Here is a 25,145-nt window from a genome sequence, read left to right as displayed (position 1 = left end):
TGACCCAGAACAAAGTTAATTTAGTACCATAAACCAATTTATTTCTACACAGATATAAACAAACATCTCTTTGGAACAGAAACCTCGTGTACTTTACAACGTAAATCACCTTCTACAATTTGGGAATCTATAATTGCTATCTAACAATTTGAGCAATATCAAATGCTCAGAGAAAGATAAAGAAGGAAAAAAGAACTTAATGCAAAAAGTCCTTGATCCACTTCACGCAGAGACAAAAATGAACCTTTATTCCAAGGTTAGCATATTTTTCCTTTGCTACAGCTTCTCAGTAATGCTATTTATCTCGTTTATCTTTAAAATGTCAAATGCGTACCAAAAAAAACCCCAAAATGTTACATTCGCGGGACTTTTAACTAAGGCTGTTTTTAATGTAACCTTCTCAGTGAGAAACAAATATGAAGTTACTACTCTCTTAAGTATTTCTTCATGTGTGAGAGCCAGTCTCTTCGCCGCATTTTCTCTTTTGATTCGTTGTTCTGTTAAGATGTTTTTCCTGGCTCAGAAATTCACAGTCGGTGGGAAGCAGGGAGCTGCAGGGATCCTGAGGACACAACATCGAGATCACGAAACAACGTGCATTTTCAGGCTACTCAGCTCTGCCGTGTGCACAGCACAAGGGCTCCTTTGGGATGCTTTGCATCCCAGCTCCTGGTACCCAAGAAGACCCCCAGGCCAAAGAGGGCCAACAGAGCATCAGCAGCCACAAAAGACAATTTTAACCAAAAAAATGTATAATACTCGTAAAATAACTCCTCTGTTATTTTAACAAAATCACTCCCAACAACACAGCATCAGTAAAGATGTTTTGACATTAACAGGATTGAGATAAAATTTGGAACTGCTCGTGGTTAATGAGATGTTACTGTTGCGTAAGGCGAAATTCATCCCAGACACACACTCCACTAGCTCAGTAAAATGTGTCTTCATTTAAGAAATCAAATTGCATACTTTACTGCTCATTTTTCATGTATTTTGGTGAAAGAGTTACATAATTTCTAATAATCACGTTGCATATTTTGCTGCCCAAGCACTGCACAGCACTTCATTTGAGGGTGTGCTTTTTTACAGCTGCAGGTATCGGGTGATTTTCTTACTGACGCTGCTTCACAGCTCAATAACTGAAATGTTAGTGGAAGTGGCACCATGGGAAGGGTCATCACCTATCCAAGGGTCATCACCTATCCAAGAGGGCAGATTCGAGCTCACTGGGCTTTTTTTTTTCCCCTTAATATTTTATGAATACAAGATGTATACTTCCCTGATTTCCTGTAGCAAACTCTACCTTACACTTTATTTGTCACCGGTTTCAGCTATTGAGCCTCTGCACACTTTGCTGATCAAGCTGCATGTGACGGTGGATGAATTTTCATACGCTTTGTTGGTGACTCACATTCGTTACTTGGTTGTATGAGGTTGTGCCGCATATGATTTCACCTACTTTGCTGATTCAGCTCTACGTTTTAATCTATTGATATTTACATTCAGCCCTATTTTCATGCAGGTACTTTAAATAATGCTCTGTAACAACTAATCTAATCATTGATCAAATAAAAAGCTTCGGATGCTTACCTGTATTTTATGTATTCGTAATATTGCTCTCTTTTCCATTTTAACTTTCGTACAGAAAAGCAAATGGTTTACAGTTGGACTCAATGATCTTAAAGGTCTTTTCGAACCTAAATGATTCTATGATTAGATATGAATTAACCTCATATTACAAGCAAAATCCAGCTTTTTTGGGGGAGGGTGGGAGTGGAAGGGGAGCTCTCAGTTCATGCTGTGCTGCTGTAGAGCCTGCTTATTTTCAGTATACCTAGAAGCAGAACAAATTGTTCTGAACATTAAAAAACGATAAAAGCCTGTACTAAAGAAGCAAGAGCTGCAACTCCTGATCTCTCTCTAACTACAAATACAAATCCTATTTAATATCCCAAGGAAGCAAAATTCACAACACATGGGACCCCTTCACAATTCCCATCCAATTACAGAAAGAAAGCAGAGTAAGGTCAGCCCTGTAACTGGGTAGATGGTGACTGAGGAGGCTTAGACAATTCCATCTCCCCCAGACTGCTGAGCATCACACCCCGATACACCTGTATCACTATTTATATTTTTCACAACCTGGATTTCAGAGAGGTTCTTCAATAAATTCTCAAGCTTAATATAAATAAGTAGCTAAAACATGTAGGAACTCAATATGAAAAAGCTTTAGGCCAAGGTGATGAAAATTTCAGCTTTGCTGAGTCCTGAGGTATAGCAGTCAGACATCAAATACGCTCAGCTTTTCAGGACAACAGCTTAACCTCAGCTGAGCTCCACCACTGAGGCTGTCTCTGGAAAGTCCGCTCTCCGCCACTGTGGATGGCTCTGGGTGGGCTGCCTCTGCGGGGTCCCACCACCACGGGGCATCCCCCTTCACTCTCACGTCACATCCCGCAAAGAAGAGTCTGCTTAAGCCAGATAATCACCCGCTCACATCAACGGTTAGTCGAAGCTTGTCATGAAAGGATGTACAATGCACATACTCACATTAAAAGCCAAAGTCTAGGAGTGCAAAATATTAAAGGGGGAGAAGATGGAAGTGCAGAAAATTGTAATCTAAAACACCCTGTGGAGTTTGAGTTTGTCTTTCTACATACTTCACTGACCCCAGGACGTTGTCTTGAATGCCTTTAGGGAGGAATACTTCTGAGATACTCCACATGGCAAAATATTAACATATAATTTTTTGTCAACTAATACCACATATGTCTCAACTGAATATAAATTTTACCAAGTAAAAAGGGGAGAGAGATCAGTTAGTCCCAGGAAGAAACTCACTGATCTCGGATGATCTCAGGATGATAGTAGGCTTGACAGTAATAAATTCGTCTTTGAACAGAAACACCTTAATGAACCTAAACAATATATTCTGCAGAGAGATACAAGACTGGTTTTATTGCAATCCACCTCATTTTTTCTAAGATTTTTGAGGCCAAGTAAGACCATTATAATAATCTAAAACTGACACTTACATAACACAGGCCATAAAGTTTCCTCTAGCAGTTCCACCACCAGGCTTATAACTTCTGGTTGAGCAAAAGCACATGCTAAAGAAAGATTTAAGGGTCTCCAATGGTGAAGAGGCAACCACAGCTTCACTTAAGTTCTCCCTTTTTCTTGTAAATTTTTTTCAAGAAAAACCTATTCATTTCTGTTTGAATTAATCTAGTTTCAGATTTAAATCACTACTTCTTTATGCCTTTGTGATTAAACTGAAAACCCTGTGATAGGAGATGCAGGTATCGCCTCTGTGTGTTGGGACATTGGGTTTGAATGAACACACATCTGGATCTAAGCTCTAACGGGTGAGTCAAAGGGCATGGGCTCAAAAAACTGTCAGATTAAAAAGAAATGGAAAAAGCATGAAAAATTAAACAAAGAAGTAGAGAAGGGCTTTTCTTCTACCCAAACCATACAGTACCAAGGAATATACACATACAGTACAGTTCAGTAGCATCCCACCACCGAAGTCAGAAAGCAAAAGCCCTAAGAAGGAACATGGGCAAGCTTGAACCACAGCACCAAAAACGGTAAAGGAGGCAACGCTCCTGAGAGAGCTTCATAGGGCATCATTTCTGATGGTGAAACATAAAATACTGAACAAGATGTGGGTTTCAAATTAACAACGAAATCTCATCTATGAAGAAATACTTATGGGAACGGTAACTTCCCACTTGGTTCTCACTGAAAAGGTTATGTAAGTTTTCCTCTTAAACAGAGAAACTGGGGTGGTATCTTCATCCTTTTGTCCTAAATGATGACTCCGTTTTATTTGTGTTTAAAAGAAAAAGAAAAATTAGTTTATGCATTGTAGTTTCCTTTTATCACAGGATTAACAATATATATATTGCCATTATACCTCCACACTCCATGCCTGCATTTTTATCACTCATATTTTAAAGTCAGTTTAAGGTAGCATTATCTACCATTAACATATTACCCATTTAATGTTTTACCAGGTTACCATGTATTTTATTTCCCATTAACATACAATATCATTTAATCAACAACAATATTAAAACATTAAAAAGGTGCATTTTAATTAAAGATATAAAAAGCATTACAGCAACTGACCAAGTTTAGCTTAGCGTATCTGCTAATACAAACCACAGACAAGTGGCATAACAGTAGAAAACAAGTAGTCAAACAGTACATATGCTGACGGAAAATATGATTTTAACAGTCCAGAGCAATTCCAGCTATACAACTCAAGAACATGCAGAAAGAGATGAATATACAGAGTCAAGACAAAAGAAAGAAGTGATTCTTCATATATCCCAGTGCCCTGCATAGCACATAAATCAAACTCTTAAAACAAGCAATTATAAATAGACCACTTGCCAAATTTCAAATACATAATTACTCCCTTGTTTTCACCAAGAAAGATCTGACCTACAGAACCACTTTTCAGACAATTTAGACCAAAAAAGTGAGACTTTAATATAAACACTTTTATTGCCATTAAAATAATCAGATTTCCTAACCAATATTTTTCTCTCTGCATTTTTTCATTACATGTTTTAAGAGCAAACTGCTTTTACCTTTTTCCATGTAAAACCCTGTAATCAATTTGCCTTTTCCAGAGCCAAATGGCTTGAACCACTTTAAAACTACAGAAATATTTGGCTTGATTAACCTTAACACTCATGTCTTTTCTCTGTGTTAAATATATTATTTTCACTCCCCTAGCTGCATTTAGCTTGGGAATGTTTTGTTATTAGTGGAAAACCAACTGAAGAGAACCACCCATGGAAGCGCTCTGAGATCCCGAAGCAGAGTAACTGGGAAGCGACCCTTTCAATACTGTGATGCCCATCTGCAGTTCTTTGCAGTTGGACTTTGTCTTCACTCTTTTGAGTCATCAGTTTTGCACTTTAGTAATGCCAGATCAGGTACAAATAGATTGAGCACCAGAGGCTCTAGCACCTTATCTGAAAACTGGCACGGGGCAAAGAGCTCCAATCTTGCAGAATATAAGCAGAAGTAAGAAGAAAAAAAATTAAAGACATAAAGGAAAATGGGAAAGTCCCAACATAAAGAAATTACACAAAAGAAAGACCCTGGGTTGTGTTACCTTGGGTTTGGAAGGAAAAAGGGAACCTAAATAAAGGTAACCTGAAGATTAAAATACAGGCGAAAGCTGCCTAAAACACCTAACAGAATCCCCGGTAATGGGTGGGTAATGTAATACAGCTGATCAGGCTTCAGGTCATCTGCTAATTGATGGATCTCAGCCAACAAGTTTGGTAGCTACTTTGCAGCATGCACTTGCTGCATATGGCAATGATAGTTTCAGGTCATTAGAAAGTTATCTCCTTAGCTATAAACTCTCTTCTATTACGCTCTAATTAAGTTGTGTTGTTGGCTTACTTAGGCTACCAAATGACTCTGAGAAGATAAATTTCAATTATTATTGCTTATTTAACAATGAAGGGCATCTTTAAGGTTAAAATGTTTTGTATAAAATTTAAAGTGAGCAGATCTGTAAGTACAAGCTATTCAAACAAATGAAATTGGGACATCTGGAAGATTTAATGCTGAAAGTTCCTTTCCTCAAGAAAGCTTTTTTTTTCTTCTCTCCTTAAACAGAACAGATTTTTAGTAATGGCTCAGCACTACTATTTCCTAATGCTTTCTTTTAATTGCCTTAAATCCACTGTCTCAGTGCTTGCGTTTTAAAATACTGAACAGTTCCAGAGATGAGCTGTATTCCTGTGTGCGGCAGGAAGGTTAATTTTGTCCTTTGCAAATTCAGAAAATGTGTAAGTCGTAGTGCTTTTATTTATTTAATATTTTTATATTAAATCTGTAATGTCAAACACACTTTGTTTACATTTCACTAGCATATTTAACAAACGGTAACAGGAAAAAACCAAACACAAGCTAAACTATCTTATGAACAGATAAAACATGTTAAACTTACCACAACATCTGACCTCATCTTTCCAAAAGTCTTGATTAAATGAGCGTAGTGATAGTCCTCCATTTGCCTTAAAATGGCAGTCATGCATGCAACAAAACTCCCCTATCAAAAACAAAAGTACAAGCAAATCAATTATTTAAGATAGGGCAACATAATACTTGCTATCAAAATGTAATATTGCTAGAGAACACCACAAAATTCAGTGGATATAATTCTATCATTTAAATTCATTAATGGATATGCAAAATTCTGTCAAGAACACAAAAAACATCTTGAAAAGTTTCTATTTCCAATTTCATGGTCTTTCACTGAAGATTTTGCAACATATTCTTCATATAAAAATTGCTCAGGCATTAAAGGCTTTGGAAGGTAATAAACACCACTCCTAAAAATATCACACAATATCAGGATTTGCATTTGGGAAGTCGATACTCTGCTCAAGGAAGAAATCTCTTAAAAATCATTATATTGAGCATCAAGTTGAACCCCAAGTTTTAATTTCACTGAGTGGTATTTTCAGATACTGTGATGCTTAAAAACACAAAACAAAACAAAACCCAGTAACTTCCATAAAAACAGAATAGCAGTACCAAACATATCTCTCTCAAACTATGGAAAAAGTAAAAACTGCCAAAAAAAAGTTTAATTTTTCCTTCTGGCATGTGAAAGTATTGTAGTAACAACTCAAACCCACTTCTATGGCTACTACATGTTCTGATCCCATAAATGACTTCTCTGCTTGTCCATCCTCTGACTAAAAACCTGTAGACTGATTACAGTAATAGCACCCACAACTGTTCTGGTCTTTAATGAAGAAAAAAATGTTGGGAAAAAATCAGCAGAATTACTCAGAAAATAAATGATTCTATATATGGTTTGATAAAATTGTAAATTCCCCTTTCTGGGCCGTTTTCAAGGTTATTCTATGCCATGCACAGCCTGACAGAACACTCAGGAATTCTCTCTTCTCTCCAAGTGCAGCACCGAGTTTTTATTGTTACCTTTAAGATCTGCATTACTTTCAATTTAAAGTATTTATTTCTACATCAGTCCAAGTAATTGAGATCAAATGCAAAATGACACTAGGTTATCTGCGTGTGTTATGAGCACTCTTATTTACAGTCTAAACCCCCAACCTCCACCAGATAAGCACTCCTTGAATTTGCTTTTCTCCTATGTAACGGAGTTTAGATCTGAACTCCTACATAACTGATTTTGTCCATGCGAGAGCATTATTTTTTCTACACGATGCAAAGGTACCCGACGAGAGTTCTTAAGCATATACAAACAGCATGATTATGACAGGGAAAGGCCACCTGAGCTGCTGTTCCATGACATCAGAAGAATTTTGTAACAAACTATGACAAGAGTAGAAGCTGTGGCTGTACAAAGATAATGTTTATTACTATGAAATGTAAGTAAGTCAGGATCATCTCAAAAATCTCAAAACATTAATTATCACAACACCGTATAACAAGCACTCTATGTAGCAGACACTGTAAAAGGGCTTATGCCTACAAGAAAATATTCAATAGCCCATATTCAGTCCATTCCCCCAATGATGTCGTCAATCAAAGTGATGTTTCATTGCTAGTCAGAATTATAAATTTTTTAAATTGGCTGCTTAAGACTAGGCTGCAGATGTAATTCAGTCCATCGCTTCATGTAAGGTTCTGTAGATGGTTCATAAAGGCTCAGGAGAGCTGAAGACGAACTTTGTTTTGCTCATGGTATCTTTTTACAGATACTTGCTCATTTAAATAATCTGTAAAGTCCTTTGCTTTGCAAACACATAAATCTATCTTTATTCTCCTTCACATAAACACCTCAACCCCACATTTGCAAATCCAGCCCTTTCCAGGCAGTGCAGCAGTCAACATACAGCCTCTGTTTCTTTCTAACAAAGTAGTTTCTGTAACTGGCTAATAGCTTTGGTCATATTTCTGTGTTTATCCACCCATTTGGTCAGTCATTAACATCAATATACACAGCTGCAATAATCAAAAGATGAATTTCATACCTGAGGAAAGTATGCGAAAAAAATCAATGTGGAGCAACTCTTAAACTTTCAAACGCATTTTAATATTCATTTTTAGATACAGGAGCAGCTGGAGATGTGGATGAATTTGATTGCCACCTCCTCTGCATCTACTGGTGACCCCTCTCCGGGATGGCTGCTTGTGCAGGAGCCCTCTTCCCCCTCCAACATCCCCGGCTCCTGCCAAGGCAGCCCAACCCTCCCCGGGAGCAGCGCAGTAACGCGGGGGGAGCTGCTATGACTGTCCCCATAAGCCAGGGAAAACTTATGAGTCACTGAAGAGAGAGAGAATTACAGAAGAATATCTTCTTAATTAGCATGGTGAGAATCAGAAAGGACACATGCAAGTTTAATGTTGGTGGTTAAACACTCTGCTTCCATGTGGAAGTGTGAAAATACGAAAGGTTGTTAAAAACCTGGAACGGTTGCTGGAGAAAAAAATAAATACAGAAAAATAAAGAAGCTTAGCAAATACAAATGAAACATCAATATGATGGCATTCTGTAGTGCGTTTCAGTTTTAGTTAAAGAAAAATACAGAAACTTGCTAAATGTTGTCATGTCAGCTTACGCTGAGCCTCAAAAGTGGTGCTGAGCGGAATGGCCCAGGGTCCTTGACAAGTTAATCAACATTTTTTCCTGTTTCCCTGCATAAAACAATGATTCATGCTCAGCTTAGTACTATCCTGGTAACAAAAAACCTTTCCTTTTTGAGATAATATTGTGCCTTTAAGCCTCCGTTGCATTACACACGCAGACATCTCTGCTACAACATTTATCTTCAGATTCCCACCTGCTAAATAATGTTTAAGCCCCTGCTGGTTAGGAAAATCTATTTAATATTAGAAAAAAGTACACTACCATTCATCTGCTTACTTTTCATAATTTTCTTTGCACTTAGTGAGGTATCACTTGCAGCCAGCATGCTCTTAATTACAATGCTAATAAAAATTTGTAATTATTTATGGGCAATATTTGTACTGTAGGCATTTTTAATATGGTCTATTAACTATTTAGCAATAGCTAACAACATTATTGAATTTTAATCTTAAGTTGATTTTTAATCTTTAGTTGGATTTGGAGACCATTGTCATCTTCCGCAGCATACCACTCCAAGCAATACACAGAAAAAAAAATACCTAATTCTCTAAAAAATCAATTTCAATTTTAACTGTAGGAGTAATTGCAAACCTACGTTTATACAGCAAGTACTGCAAGGGCAACATAGGGAGCTTGCCATTGCCCTGTGCAATTATTAGCTGTTTATTCACTGAAATAGTGTCAAGGTTTATACTGAAAGCCTTTCACACCCTTCCTTCTCGCAAAGCTCAGAAATGAAGTAGTCACACAGTGACTAAGATAATTACTGCACATCATACTAGAGAAGCGCATGTAACGCACTTTGTAAGCAGTTTTATACAATTAATTTCTCTCCTGCCCAAAAGCAGAGGTGCTAGATTCATTCTTTCTTTTCAAACCAGGTACACTGAGGCAAGTGGGAATTTAGTATTCCCAAAGCAAAATCATGGGATCCGAGGCATCCGCAAGCCTGTCGTACGGGAAGCCAGAGCCAGCTCCTATGCTGGTCACTCAGCTCCATTAAAAAAAACCAAACCAAACCAAACCACCAAAGAAGCCGATTCTTCTTTCGAAACAATGCATTACTATTCAGAAAATACATTTTGTATTAAAAAAAAATGACCATGCAATTCCAAAATTTAAACTTATTTCTAACTCCTGTAAAATACAGTTCTGAAGGAAAAGTTGAAGAGGCACATGAGTGCTCAGAAAGTACTTATTTTCTTAAATTATCTTTACAATAAAATAATAAATGTTCAAATGGCCCTTTAACAGATACAGGTAGGGAAATTTTAATATCAAATAATCCCCACAAGTAGTACTAACACTGAAAAATTTCAGAATGAGAAGGGAATTCCCTGCAGGAGAGACAACACATGCCGATGCTTTTCTCCCTCCAGGGTAAACCAACCCATTTTAAATAGTCGTGTCCATTTTCTTGCAGGGAAATCTCTAAGTTGGAAATATTAAGCTCTTTATGTATAGTGAGAAAATCTAAGAGAGATCAGAACGACACTAAGTGAAGGGATGTTTCATTATAATGTCTCTCTATTACCATGATCAGGATCAGATGAAAAAGCGTCAGTTGCATTTATTTTTAAATAAAATTTTCCTTACATGGCCATGGAAGACTACACAGCTAAATAAATAAATGGATAAATAATTAAAAAAAAATAAAACCCCAAAACATTAGAATGAACTTCTCACTACACTTTGGCTTTCAGAACATTTTCATATAATTTACTTTGTTGAAACGGGTTTAAGTCCCTCACAATTACCAGACAGTTTGCAAGGGTGTAAAAAGGAAGTAAGTTTTCTCTTTGGTTACAACATGTACTCTCTATATATTAGCAACAAATCAAGAAATAAAAACTAGTTGTTATCATTTCTAGAAGCCACAAATGAAATTGTCACCACTTCTGGACTCACAAGCTAAAAATCCATCTTTAAAATGCCCCCCATTTCAACCTTTTGGTAACTGCTGTAAGACTGGGGGCTGCCACGTGAGCTTGCACTGCAAGGTGAGTTACCTCATTACTAAATGTAAAATGCAATGGTCACTTAAGGAAAATATTATAAAAGCTATTACAACAACCCTGGAGCAGATCAGAGGAGGCCACGAAAATGATCAAGGGGACGGAACACCTCTCCTATGAGGAAAGGCTGAGAGAGTTGGGGTTGTTCAGCCTGGAGAAGAGAAGGCTCTGGGGAGACCTTATTGCAGCCTTTCAGTACTTAAAGGGGGCTTAGAAGAAAGATGGGGACAGACTTTTTAGCAGGGTCTGTTGCGACAGGACAAGGGGAATGGTTTTAAACTAAAAGAGGGTAGATTTAGACTAGATACAATGAAGAAATTTTTTACGATGAGGGTGGTGAGACACTGGCACAGGTTGCCCAGAGAGGTGGTAGATGCCCCATCCCTGGGAACATTCAAGGTCAGGTTGGATGGGGCTCTGAGCAACCTGATCTGGTTGAAGATGTCCCTGCCCACGGCAGGGGGGTTGGACTAGGTGACCTTTAAAGGTCCCTTCCAACCCAAACCATTCTATGATAACCCAACACTGATACGGCAGAGGATCTCCAGGCACTTCTTGTTCTGAAGAATACTTTATATTGTATGGCATATAATGACCTAATAGCACACAGCTCACTATCAGCTACCGGTTAAAACGCATGAGTGCAGCCTTCTGGTCACATCACTGCCAGCATCAGTGAAAGCACGTGATGAAGGTCAAGACCCAACAGCAAATATGCCAAAACCAGGAATGGGGATCGCTCTGTATGAACGTAATTCAGCTCCCCATTTCTGCTCACAGGCTTTTCTCGGTGCTGGAGAGAGCACTGCGCTCAAGGACTCTCTGCTGGCCAGCGCGCGGCGGATGGGAGTCGCAGCTATCGTTGCATTCTAGCAGTCCGTACAGCACGTAAAGTGAGTTTGACATGGATTCCTTAAGCTTCTGCCAGGAGCATCTACCCATGCTGTCACATGAGTAAGGACAGGAATCAAAACCAAAACAAAGCCCTTAAAGATACACACACATATATATGTGTATATAAATTCATACACATATTTCTCATAGTATTAAAACAAACATTTCTTTTCCTGTAGTAGACAATATGACAGTAAATTCAGCAGCTCCTTTAGAGAGAAAGTTATTTCACGGATACAGCAGCAGAATGTAAACAAGTGCAAAATGGTAATATTTATCACTTTTCTTCTTACTGAATATATGCTACTTTCCATTTCCTTAGGTCAAATCCTGCCTTCTTGAACACGAGTAAATGGAAGGAATACAACATGTGGGTCTTTTTCCTTTGAGAAACAGAAGTTAACATTTGTAATAATGTGAGTGATAAATTTTGGGGTTTTTTTCCTGCTGCCACAAACATTATTACGAAGACATCTTTTTGAAAATGAAGCAAGATCCACTAAGGTATTTTCAGCTGACAAACTTTGCTCTGAGGGCTCTTGGACAGGACGTGCCATCTCCTTTACCCAGTCTGATTTAAGCAGCTCAGTGCTTGTCTAGTTTCTGCCTAGCAGAAACCCCATTTAGGTCAACCCGATTCGATGTAGGTCCATTCAGAATTCACAAGACTGATGTGGAAGTTTATAGGTGAATATTAGTTTATTCAGTCTTGCATAACTTGTTTTACCTCAAAATGTATTTTATAGATCCAGATTTGATCTCTGACAGTTCAATCTCTATCAATCAATAGAAAACTTGTTTTAAAAGGAAATCCGTTACAGGACTTCAATGCTGATTACTACATGCCGACCAGCTAAGCACTCTGGTTCCAAAAGAGAAAATAATGTAAATTTAGCTGATTTTCCTGAAAAGAGCACAAGGTCTCAGGAAATCTTCCGTTGTCATAGGCGGGGTATGGAAGAACAGCATTTAGATGTGCTAAGCTTGTCACTGGGATAATGGTGTAGGCTATCTCAGGAACCTTAGGAAGCTTCTCCTCCAGCCTGCTGAAAGCAGGGCAGCTCCAGGGTTGGACCAGGCTGCTCAGAGCTTTACCCCCTCGGGTCTTGAAACCTCCACGGGTGGAGATCAACTGCATTGAAGAGCCTGGCTCTGGCGTCTCGACAATCTGGGGAGCTGCTGTTAGCCTCCCTGAAGGCAGAGCAGAGCCATCCTTCTGCTGCCAGAAGTCACAAGCTCCCAATTTTCCCTGTCTCGGGGACCTCTCCTGTACCGTGAGGAGACCAGGATCTGCCAAGCCCTCCGTCGCTGCCCCATCTGCTCACCCCTTCCCACAGCAGAGCAGTCCCACACCTGTCTGCAGTACCTAACCCCTCTGGTGCAAACTGCTGCATCCATAAGCTCTTACAAACAACCCAAATTAGGCATTTTACATAAAAGAGAAAATTTGAGAGAGGTCAGTTCCACACTGAGTCCCTGCAGGAACTGCTTAGCATGACTCCTATCTGGCAAACCAGTAAGCAAAAATTTCCCAAAATACGTTTTAAGTCGACAAAAGCTCCTGCTATTAACAAAACAACTTTGTGGATGCAAAATAAATGCCACAAAGCTATGTTTTTCAGTTTCCTACTTCATGTTTTGCTGAAAAAAGTAGTTTGAGAACTACAGAGAAAAAAAGCCATACTGAAGTACCATCATGTCCTGGTTTCGGCTGGGATAGGGTTAAATTTCTTCCTAGTGCTGTGTTTTGGATTTAGTATGAGAAGAATGTTGATAACACACTGATGTTTTCAGTTGTTGCTAAGTGCCCTCCTAGTCCAAGGACAGCTCCCGTGCCTACTGACTGAGCTAGGTACACAAGATGGGAGGGAACATAATCAAGACAGCCAGCCCAGCTGGCTAATGGGGTATTCCATACCATGTGACGTCATGCTCAGTATATGAAGGGTAGGCATGATCCAGGAAGTACCGATCGCTACTTGGTTATCGGTCAGCGCGGGTGGTGAGCAATTGCATTGTGCATCACTCATTTTGTATATTTTATCATTATCATTTTCATTATTATTTTCCCTTTTTTTTTCCCTGTTCTATTAAACTGTCTTTATCTCAACCCACGAGTTTTTCTCACTCTTACCCTTCCGATTCTCTCCCCGTCCCGCTGGGGGTGGGGGGAGTGAGTGAGCGGCTGTGTGGTATTTGGCTGCCTGCCAGGTTAAACCACGACACATCATTACGCTTTTATTTGGGAAGGTATTTTGTTTGGAAAGGCTGGTTCTTAGCAACAAGTCCTTGTCCAAAGGTTTCCAAACTTCTTTCAACTATCAACTGCTAGAAGACGACCAAACCTACAGCCCCCTTCCCCCACTTTGGAGGCAGCTCTCCGCTACACTGCCCGGACGGACCCGCAGGCTCCCACTCCTTCCCAATCTCGGTGAGCCCCAGCAAGGTAAAAATACTCAACCAGCTGTCCTTCGACACCTTTCCGTGCTGTAACACTGCTACGGGCTCTGATCTACTGCTTCTAAATTAATTCTGAATAAACAAAATCCTGATTATTGTTTCATTTGAAGGAAAATCCTATATTCCCAAACAGTGGGGAAAAAACAACGACGACCCTCTGATTACAGGGAAACCCCTCTGGCAGGAACAGCAAAAAGGATCTTTGCACAGATCAAAACCAGAACCCACGATCTGGTCACGGTAGCTCAACTGAAATTCATTTTGTAACAGGCTTATTTGTTAGAAACTTGATGATATGCACAATGAGAATACACACAAAGCGTTCCCTAGTTTGAAAGTGCTTTGCACTAACTTTCGATAAAGGCAAGCAAAAAATTAATGAGACATTTTAACAACACCATTTAGCATTTTTCTAAGGCTCTTTTTCAAAGAAGTCCATTTTAACCAAAAATGCTTCACTTTAAAAAGCTCTATACATTCTCAGTAATAACAGTATGCCCTTCAATTGAAATCACAGTGCTTAAGATTTCTGAAGGTCAGTCCATTTATTTTTGGTTTTCTAAATGCAATTGCTTTTCCCCACCTTTTTTCTCCCCCTGCTATACTAAAAATTATTTCACTGAAAATCCAGAGAACTGCCCTCAATAAATCTGTTTCAGGTATCTTGGTTTACACTTCTATTAATGCTAATAATAAAATTATAAATGAAAGTAGTAAAATACAGAAAACAACAGCCTTTATGGGTATGGTCAGTATTCAAACAGTAAAAAACCAAACAAAATAAAAAAACAAGGAAAAGTCATACAAAATATGTTTTTAAAGAATTTTGCATACATACAGCACTGAATATGGGAATAGAACCATTCTGGGATTTTGAATTACTTACTTTTATTGTAATTATCACTGGTTGGCACTCAAAGCCTTTCATACCACTCGTGTGATATCCGGACACATCGGGAAGGACAAGGACAGAGACGCAGAACAAACAGGAGCCGGTGTGCCCCTGCATCAGTCCCTATCTGAGGAATGGTTTCCACAGAGCCCCACGCAGAGGAGCAACCTTTGAGTAAGGCTTCGAAGATGCAAACTCACAGCAGAGCAGAGAGATGTGCACTGACATTTTTACACCGTCTAAAAAGATACAGAAATTTGGACGGGTACCACTTGGTTTGAGATATACCCACTGTCCTCAAATGCATTTGATGATGTTTTGTCCGCTCTGCTGTTACAGCTCTAGCTGTAGAAAGTCACACCTGGGTTATTTAAGCGGTAACGCAGCTGAGGTTCCCGTCAACAGCGATCAGCAGCCTTCTACCCCGCTGCACGGCCACAGAGTTTTTAATCCCACTACAGCACGCACCGCTCTACCTCCTTACTGCACGCACCGGCGCTTTTGGGGAGCGGTGGTGAGCACCTCCGGGTGCCCCTTCCCACAGGACTCTCCGAGCCCTCTCCTTCCCGTGGGATCCTCTTAGCTTCAGCCTCCGCTCTTGCTCTGTTTTGGTGGAAAAACATTGCTCTGACCCTCTTCCTTGACCATTCAACCCACCCTGTCATTTAAAGATTTTGTTTGCCCCTTTCAATCTCTCTTGCAAACTGGACATTTCTTCCATCTAATGAAAGCTGACTGGAGATAGCCTGTCTCCAAAGTTCACACACATACTGGAAATCTCTGCTGTCCGATTAAGTACCAATGCCATTATATGCTGCTTATTTGAGGCCTGGAGTTAAGCTAAGTGAATAGATGTATTCATAAACACGCACATTCACTTGGTCTGTACTTTTCCAAAATCCTCATCAACTGTTTCAGCGTTTGGGGAATTACTCCTACAAAGGCACCTCACTAAGGCCCCCACCTCTCCCTGTACCCAGCACCGAAGAGGAGCGACAGCGACGTGAACCAACAGCCCACAGAAACGGGTGCGCACTCGCACACACAGCGCTATCATCTTGGTACAGACTTCACATGGGAATAACAAAGTTCCTGACACTAATACGAACTTCAAACTAACTGCCTTCCTCACCCCAGGGAAAGCCTTTCATCTTGTTTATTTTAGATTTCCCAACACAAAATTATGTCTTACTTTCTTCACATTATTGTTAGGAAGCTAATTTAACTATAATTATTATTATCATCCTCTGAAGCACTCTCTAAATGAAAGACATATCTGTTCTAGCACTCAGTGTTAGATAAATGACAAGGAAATAAAGCTGAACTTTCTCTGGAGCAAAGAGAAGTCACCAAAGAGCTAAAATAAAAACAAATCTAGAGGATAATACGGCCGCGACGCAGACACGTGCACAACCAGCGTGGGACCGTGTCCTCGCCTTGCAGCATCCTCAACAACCAGAGAGGTTTGTTTTGAACGTGTCCCCCACGCTGCTGCATCGGCACCAGCTACAGAGGCAACGAAAGGGGCTCGGCACTGCCCACAGCAAGACGTACAACGTCCCCGCGGGAAAGGAGATGCTCACAAAAGCTAGGCGGTCGGCCGCTTTCAGCACGGCAGACTGCGGCCTTTGCAAGGATACTGTAAGGAGGCGCAAACAAAATATCTTTTACAGATCCTACACCACAAAACTTTACTCATGGCTGAACACGTTTGTAAACCACAATGTTAGTTAATACAATCAGAAGCACAATTTCAACATGACCTATGTTGAAAGCCATATAAATAAACTATGATCACGTTGATCCAGACCAGCTAAAGAATTTAAGTTTTGCAAATACAATGCAAATAAGACAACTGGAATCCTATGTTAAGAATGACTGCGCTGAAGTAACTTCAGTGATTGTGATAGCCTACAGGTATTATGGATATCGTCTCTGTAGCAGGCAAATCACGCTGCAGTAAGGTATCACTATGACAAATCATGGGAATGCTAAGGGAAGATGTATTATCTTTTAAATGAACCTCCTCTTCATACAAGACAGATGACCCTGCCAGATGAATACACTTCTAAAAGCAACACCCATTTTTAAGACAAATTATTCTACTTTTGGTGCTTCTCATTTGACTGTTGTGACATAAAATATTTAACAACTGGTTTACTGAGGGGCTCAGCGAGCTTGAAAGAAAGATCAGAAATATCTGCAATCAAAATTTAATTGATAGAAACACGCAGTTTCGATATCCTTGGATTAAAAAGCAACTTCCAAGAAGAGGTCTCTTTGGGGAAGCTTTTGCATTTTTTAACTAATTTCTGCCTTTGGTTTGTAATCACATAAACCGTAACACCACACCACGGGGGCTGTGCTGTTACAAAGTCTTCGGGACAGAACACAGCGTGGATCTGGGGAGGAGGTTTATGGGGAAGGCAGTCTCTGATGTTGTGCTGTGCTTCTTAGCTTTCAGTGCTGTAGAAGGTTACATAGTCCTTGCAGACAGGAATTACTGCAAGGCTCTCATCAATGTTAAAAATAAAGACAGGGCTCCTTTCACATTTGCATGTTATCAAAATGAAAACCCCATTAGACAATGTTCTCATTCCCTCCTCCCCAAAGAGTAGGAAAACTGATTAAATACCGAAAGAGCACTGCTGATAACAGTCTGGTCCTTTATTATGACTTTTCTAACTTAAGTTCAACTTTCTGTGGTATTTCATAGTATAGGAGCAAAATTAGTAGTATTTATACAAATCCATGTGCCATTATGGTAAATAAGAGAACTAAAATTCCCAGACAGGTCACATTTTAAGTTAGACTTTCTGTACCAATATTGACAGATAAGAGGGGCTGAAAAGATTAATACCTAGTAGTAGCAAACAGGGGATTTCACAGAAGTGAAATTGCTCTTCTCTGCCTAGAAGGATATCCTCACCTTACCTGCCTCTTCCCCTGGAATTTGGCTCCCAAATCACACCCGCACTCCTCCAGGACAGACGCAAGGACGGGGTCTGGAGAAGCACAGCTCCTGCTAATGCACATGTTGCAACTTTCATTCAAAAGTTAGAATACGATTCACTGGAGGAATGAGGAAACCCATTACTTCTATTACAGAGCCACAAAACCAGAAGCACAGCGAGCAGATGCAATTTGCTCAGGGTCCCATGCGAGACTGTCGCAGAGCTGCGAGCAGAGCTCTGCCGCCCACCGAGTTACAACCATTGCAGGGACCAGGCTTCCAGCTTCCACCTCTCCCACCAGGACAGACGGGAACATCACTACCATTATCCTACGGGAATTGTCTACCGGGAAGTTTTCTGTTTGTCTTACACATATGTAGGTTGTCTCTCGCGCTGGCAATCTCACTTCATCTATAATCTCTTCAGCTTGTTATATTTTGTAAAACGTGTGCAAGGTTTGCCAGGAGGAGAGTTAAAACTCAAGAGTGTTCCCTTTTAGATAATGAAAAGCAAGAAGTTCAGATTTAAATATTTTCCTACAGACAGTATGGGAGGCTATCTACAGATACTTAGAGAAGTAGCCATAACTATGTTTCATAAGGATACACTATCAAGGAACACAGACCTATTTAGCACTTTGCGTTTAATTAAAGGAAACAGGGAAGGACTCATCTGCAGAACCTGAAAACGGTAATATGTGGGTTGCGTCTCCAAGAATGACACAATTCTTCCCCTTAACATCATTAAATTTGAATTTTATTTCTTATTAAACTCAGAGTAATTCAGAATACTTTGGGGGATTCTTTCAGACAACCTATTGCTAAACAATGTACAGTATCAAGAAGAGCTTCAAAGCTCAAAGATACTTCATGAAAAGAATACAAAATTAATCTATAATATGCAATCTAAGCAAAAAGAGCTGAAAGAGCTGAACATTCCTATTGTGGAAAACTAAATTAATTAAAACTTTGTTGTTCCTATTTAGAACGATGACCAAAAAGTTCAACATAATACGCTCCAACAGGATGGTACTGATAAATAGGTCTTTATCCTTTTCCTACTGCAGAAATCAGCATACCCAAACTCAGCAGAAACCCAACATCAGCAGGACAAAAGGAGACCATCAGCTAGGTTAAGGACAAACTCGGCTTTTTTTCTGATTTGGGGCCAATCACAACATTCAACAGCACAAAAGGAAACATAAAACTCCAGGTAGGAGCACAACAGAGCGTGTGTGGGACCACAAAGCCCGAGCTACGCAATCCTCTACCAGACCTGCCCAGTTTTCGGGTATGTGCAGGGTCACCTCTGCCTCGCTGTTAAGGCCAAAGGAGCCACGGTTTGTTTCAGGAGCAGGCGGCAGCACGGAAAAATAAGGCAGCAGACGTCAGGAAGACAACAGCAGCTACTCCGCTATGGGCACAGAGGGCAATGGGAGGCGATTTCTGCTTTCAACCCTTCCTGACAATTCTCAGGCTAAGAATAAACAGTAAATGGGAGCAGCGCTAACTCATCTGAATAAAAAGGATGAATTCAGAAAGCATTAAATTGAAATACATTTCTTTAAAAAAGTATTTAGAACATATGAAAAGCATGACGACTTAAAGAACTAATCGGTTGGAATAATTAAAATTTGAAAAGCCTATTTTAAGAAAGCTGAACCACAGAACTGAAGCAAGCAACTGGCGAGCACCTGCGCATACATCTTTGTGAAGTAATTAGACCAGGTTATGACCACAGGAGTTTCTTCTCCACGCACACAGACTTTTATTTTTGAATTCAATTTTTTCCATTTATTTCAGATGAATAACATATACTGGGAGATTGACAAACAAACCAAAAATTTTAAAACCAGGACATCTCATTTCCCTTTTCCATTCCATGGAAAAGCCAAAACATGGGACTCGATTTCCCAGCTCCTGAAGGACACGGCTCATCTGCATCCAGTGACCATCTGGTGACAGCCAGGTATCCGGAGACCCAAAAGCAGCACCCCAGAGTCTGTGTAGTGCTCCCCCAGCGCTAGTTAGCCTGGCATGGCAGCAGTAAGCACAGGGCCAAGAGGGAATATTTGCTCATAAAGCTCTACTGCATCAAGATGAAGCTAACTCAGGTTTATCTGTGCTTGCAGGCTGTCCTACCAAAATCACCTAAAGCATTTTGGGGGAATACCTTCTGTACTGAATAACTGACTATGACTAAAGTGCAAAACATGTTTTGATAATTTTCCTTATGATATCCAACACACTCAATATATTCAAGTAATAACAGAGCATTTTTAAGTGCTGGTTTTCCACCACTGAAATAGATTTTGATTTATAATTGAATTTCATTTTCCTTACAACATTGTCTTGGCAGAATCATAAGGGAAAAAAGTAAATCCCCTCACAAGTAAGGAGTCGTTTATCATTTTCTAACACAATAACACTTACACTTTAAGAATAGGATTAGATGTATATTCAACTATGTAATTGCTTTCACATATGTACAGCCTATGCGCGTGTTAACAAAAGCAACTGAAGTCGAGAGATCTTTTTTAAATTACATATCCACACCTAAATGAGAATTAATCTCTCTTTGAAAAAGCAATTAAAATTAAATCCAAAACAAGATTAAAATCAGTGACTTAAATGTTCCAAAGTGAAAAACCAGCTCCTCTCGCTGCAGCGGCAGCCGAGGAACAGGCGCAGGGGCTGCCCGCCCGGGGAGGGGATGCCACGCTCCCCCGGAGGCGGTGGGGAAGGGCTGGTTTGCTCCACAGAGCCGAGCTCTGACAGCCTGCAGCCGTCCTACGCCACTCTGGGCAAGCGTAGATGAATATCCCGTGATGCACACTCCTTTTTCCTTTTTTCCTCCCGAACTGCCAGCTGAGCGGTAACAACGGGACTGAGCAGAACCTCTTCTACGTTTTCTGATGCTCAGCTCCTTGCCCGGCCTCACCCGGGATTTCCCATCCCGGTCCTGGAGGCCTAGGACTTCTCTGCCAAGGTGAAGTACATTCAAACCAGTACAACTGAGGCAAAGCAACAGCTTTGATATATATCCAAAACATATAAGAAATACGAAGAAAGAATAAGCAAAACTAAAACCAGTGCACAGGCTAAAGCAAAAGCTCTATGGAATGAACTTAATTTAGCAACACTGCCTCCCCTGACATCTTTAGTTACTATTCAGTCATTTAATTAAAATTTTCATGACAATCCACATACTTCTGTGCATAACACTTCTTCATATGGCTATAATACAGCAACAAAGCTGAGGGCAGAAAAAAAATTGTAGTTTTTTATACCGCAGGCCGCAAGTTGTCACAGCTCGATAAAACCAGCAGCGTCAGAGCGACCTGCGCCATCTGAGCTCACTTCTGCTCGGGACAAAGGAGACGGTATCTAGGCCAAAGATGGGCTGCAGCTTTCTACCTTTAGACTTGTGTTTCAGTCCAGTTCCATTTTTCTTCTCATATATACTCATGAGACGTTACTGAAAACTGTGGGTCTGCCTCTCTTCCCTTCTTTGCTGCTCTGTACACTCCCTGATCCCAGCGGATCCAGCTCTGGATTAACAGCTCTGCGTACCTCCTATAAATACTGCCGATATTTTTGCCATTAAGTCCGTGAAAGAAAAGCTGGAAGTCAGAACTGATGCACTTGGACCAAGGCTGAGACAGCTCAGATGTTCAAACAGCAGGGAAAAAACAAAAAAATCTGTGGATAAAAGCACTGAACTTGTAAATGCTGAAGAGGAAAGTTTGAGGACTACCTCCTTAAGAAAGCTAACAAAATGGAGACCAGGGAAGGCACCGTTGAAAGTAAAAAGTAAGAGATTCTCAGTAGAAGAGTTTCACTACCAAGATGAAAATATATTAAAAGCCTGAAGATGCATTCAACTCATGCACATGTATAGAGCTGTCTGGTCCCCAAGTCCATTCAAAGACAAAAATAAGCTTTCGTTTGGAACATTTTTCTTTACACTGAATGCTAAAAAGTCACTTCATATTGCCATAGAAATCTCAAGGGATGCAGAGAAAGAGTTAGACACAAATCATAGTTTTCCTGCCTTTGCATGCTCCAATCTGTGCAAAACATTGCATGGCCTTCACTAGTTCAAAAAAGTACAAGCTTATTTTTTCTTCAGATTTTTTAAAAATAATTCTCAAAAAGTAAATTGCAAACAGGATCAGCAAAGTTATCCCACTCAAGTGTGTACATGTAAAAAAGGCTTATCTATTGAAAACCCTCCGTTCTCAGACCACAAACGTGCCCGCTTCAGTCCTACTAAACCCTGGATTATTCTGGAAAGCTTGAACCATGTTAGCGTTTGGATATCAATAATATTGTTAAAACAGATTAACTTATTTCTTTGCAAGGAACAACCCTAAAAACACTAAAAGACGAACACTAAAGCTGTGGGAGTGGGAGGATGGCTGCACGGGGGAAGTACTGCGAGATTTTCACTCCCGTATTTGAATCCCATGGTTTATCCAAATTAACCATGAATCATTATAGGAAGCTAGGGTAATTTTGTTATCTCTCTGAGAAAAGTTATTGGTTTTTATGTTCCACTAAAAACACTATTCACTTTGGTATATCAACATAACCAATTTCTTCATGATACAGATATGAGCACGTTTACCACCCACTGTCTTTTCCAATATTTAAAAATAATGGAACTACCGTATCATTAAAATATCACAGAATACAAATATGGCACTATATTTCTATATGATACAATACTAATTACATATTTCTATATGATACAATACTACTTACATATACTAAAAATATGAAAAATAGCAGAAGAGAAAATACCTGAGAGATCTCAAATATCCCAATTAATCCCAGGGCCTGTCTTAAGGTCTCAAAATGTTTTATTCCTACATGAATGCAATAGCATCATTATTTTGAAAGTATTTTTCCTGACATAATGTCCATGCATTTAACACCACCAGAACTACTTCCTTTTGGGGCATAACATTTTAAACCACAGCAGAAAAATAAACCAACCCTGAGTTATGGCAGAGCCTACAACACTCAACCCACTCTTGACATTTGGCAAAAGTAAGTCTTGAAAACATTAAGTAACTTCTATTGGTAAGGCTGAAAATTACCCATTATCTGTTGAGGAAGCAAATATAAGAACGAAAAAAAAAAAAAAAAAGCTTGGAAAATACCTTAGAAAAACTACTTAGAGTAAGACAAAATGTCTTTCAGGGCTAAGGAAGTAGACCTGGTTAAGTCTATTCCTATAAGTAACTGTGAGGTATATGGACAATTTCTGCATAAAGAGAGTACAAACATTAGAATCTTAGAATCATTAAGGTTGGAAAAGACCTCTAAGATCATCGAGTCCAACCGTCAACCCAACACCACCATGCCCACTACACCATGTCCCTAAGCACCACATCTACACGTCTTTTAAATACCTCCAGGGATGGGGACTCCACCACTTCCCTGGGCAGCCTGTTCCAAGGCCTGACCACTCTTTCAGTAAAGAAATTTCTCCTCATGTCCAACCTAAACCTCCCCTGGCACAACTTGAGGCCATTTCCTCTCGTCCTATCGCTGTTACTTGGGAGAAGAGACCGACCCCCACCTCGCTACAACCTCCTGTCAGGTAGTTGTAGAGCGATGAGGTCTCCCCTCAGCCTCCTCTTCTCCAGGCTGAACACCCCAGTCCCCTCAGCCGCTCCTCATTACCCGAAGTCATTAACTGCTAGGCAGGAATTAATATGTATACAATTCAAGCCAAGTGATAAATACACATAAATAAAAGAAAAATATTCATTGCATTCCCGTGAACTGTTGAAACTTTTTGTTTTGTTGTTCCTTATTAAATGGAAAAAATAACATGTACAAATATTCTGCGTTTTCCAGTTACTGGGGTTTTTCTAGCCAGGAATCTTCACCTTGTAATTTTTGCTAGCAACACCTAAAATTAAAAAGTTTTCCTAAAAAAACCACAGCCAAAAAACCCAACCCCCCCCCAAAAAAAGAGATTTTCAAATTTAGCTTTGTTTAATTAAATCATTATGAAAAACATCACATCATAAATTCTCTACTAAATGAGCTCCTATGGAATATAGTGAGAAGAGCAAGGGGCACGATCCTTCAGTAATTGTTTGGTTAGAGGAAAGGACAGAAGCACCTGCAAAAAATGTAGAGATCTGTGAAAATACAAAAGAAGCCCCAAGAGAAACCCAAACGCTCCAGGGGATGGGGAGGATGCTGCAGCTCTTGCACGAAGGCTCCGCAGCCCGCACGCCCAGTTAAAGGCAAGGCAGTCCCCCCTTCTGCCATGAAACTCTCCAAGCACGTGGGACTAGCTCGTCCTTTTTTCCCCTCCACTTAAGAACCGGTGTCCCTTGTGTCGGCCAACAAAAATGTCTGTGACATGATGTGTCAGCTTACAGGCCACTATCTGTCCATTCAAGACCACCTGCAGTCCCCAGAAGCTTTCCTACAGGATATTAAGCCCCTTATTTAGATAATCAATTGCTACAGAGCTTATCTGTCATCTGGTAATTGATGTGAAATAAAACAATTATACATCAAAACAAACCTCATCAGCTCATCATCCCAATTCATTATCTTGAGTAAAAACTTAGCTCACAAATGAAGTTCCAGTGATGTTTACTACTATCCTTCAATGAAATGAATCTAACAGAGATGATTCTGAATTCAACAGATAAATACGGCCTCCATAGCTCGAGGGGGATATAATAGATTGCAGAAGGTACAGAGAAGAGAAGGCTCCGGGGCGACCTTCTTGCAGCCTTTCAGTACTTAAAGGGGGCTTAGAAGAAAGATGGAGAGACTTTTACCAGGGCCTGTAGTGACAGGACAAGGGGTAACGGTTTTCAACCGAAAGAGGGTAGGTTTAGATTAGACAGAAGGAAGAAATCCTTTACGATGAAGGTGGTGAGACACTGGGATAGATGCCCCATTATAGGAGGTGTTCAAAGTCAGGTTTGATGGGGCTTTGAGCAACCTGATCTAGTGAAAGATGTCCCTGCCCACAGCAGGGACGTTGGACTAGATGATCCTCAAAATGTCCCTTCCAACCCGAACCATTCTGTGGTTCTATGACAAGGGGATGGAGAAGCTATCTCCTGAGAAGGGGCCACAAAGTCCCAGATTCTTCCAAGAAGGCTGAGGGGGGATTTATGAGACTGAGGTTTACAAATTCACAGAGATGGTGGATGAAATAAATGCACAGCTGTTATTCACAAATTTTGCATTATTAGAACCAGGAGACAGCTGCTGAAGCTAATAGGAGATGAATTTCAAGCAAATATGAGACAGTACTTTTAA

At 40.0% G+C, this 25,145-nt stretch overlaps 1 protein-coding gene across 2 annotated transcripts in view; it reads right to left on the bottom strand.

Moving 5' to 3' along the window:
* Positions 1–25,145, bottom strand: part of DOCK1 (dedicator of cytokinesis 1) — a 321,757-nt gene that overhangs the window by 128,695 nt on the left and 167,917 nt on the right. For both annotated transcript variants that reach the window (XM_075155288.1, XM_075155289.1), the window contains exon 28: positions 5,987–6,088. In XM_075155288.1, the coding sequence (XP_075011389.1) occupies positions 5,987–6,088 (102 nt within the window). The remainder of the gene's footprint in view (positions 1–5,986; positions 6,089–25,145) is intronic.

The sequence above is a fragment of the Calonectris borealis genome, chromosome 7, assembly GCF_964195595.1.
Source record: "Calonectris borealis chromosome 7, bCalBor7.hap1.2, whole genome shotgun sequence".
NCBI classification, from domain to species: Eukaryota; Metazoa; Chordata; class Aves; order Procellariiformes; family Procellariidae; genus Calonectris; species Calonectris borealis.
The sequence above is the reverse complement of the archived record's forward strand: the minus strand, read 5'-3'. Positions and strand labels throughout refer to the sequence as shown.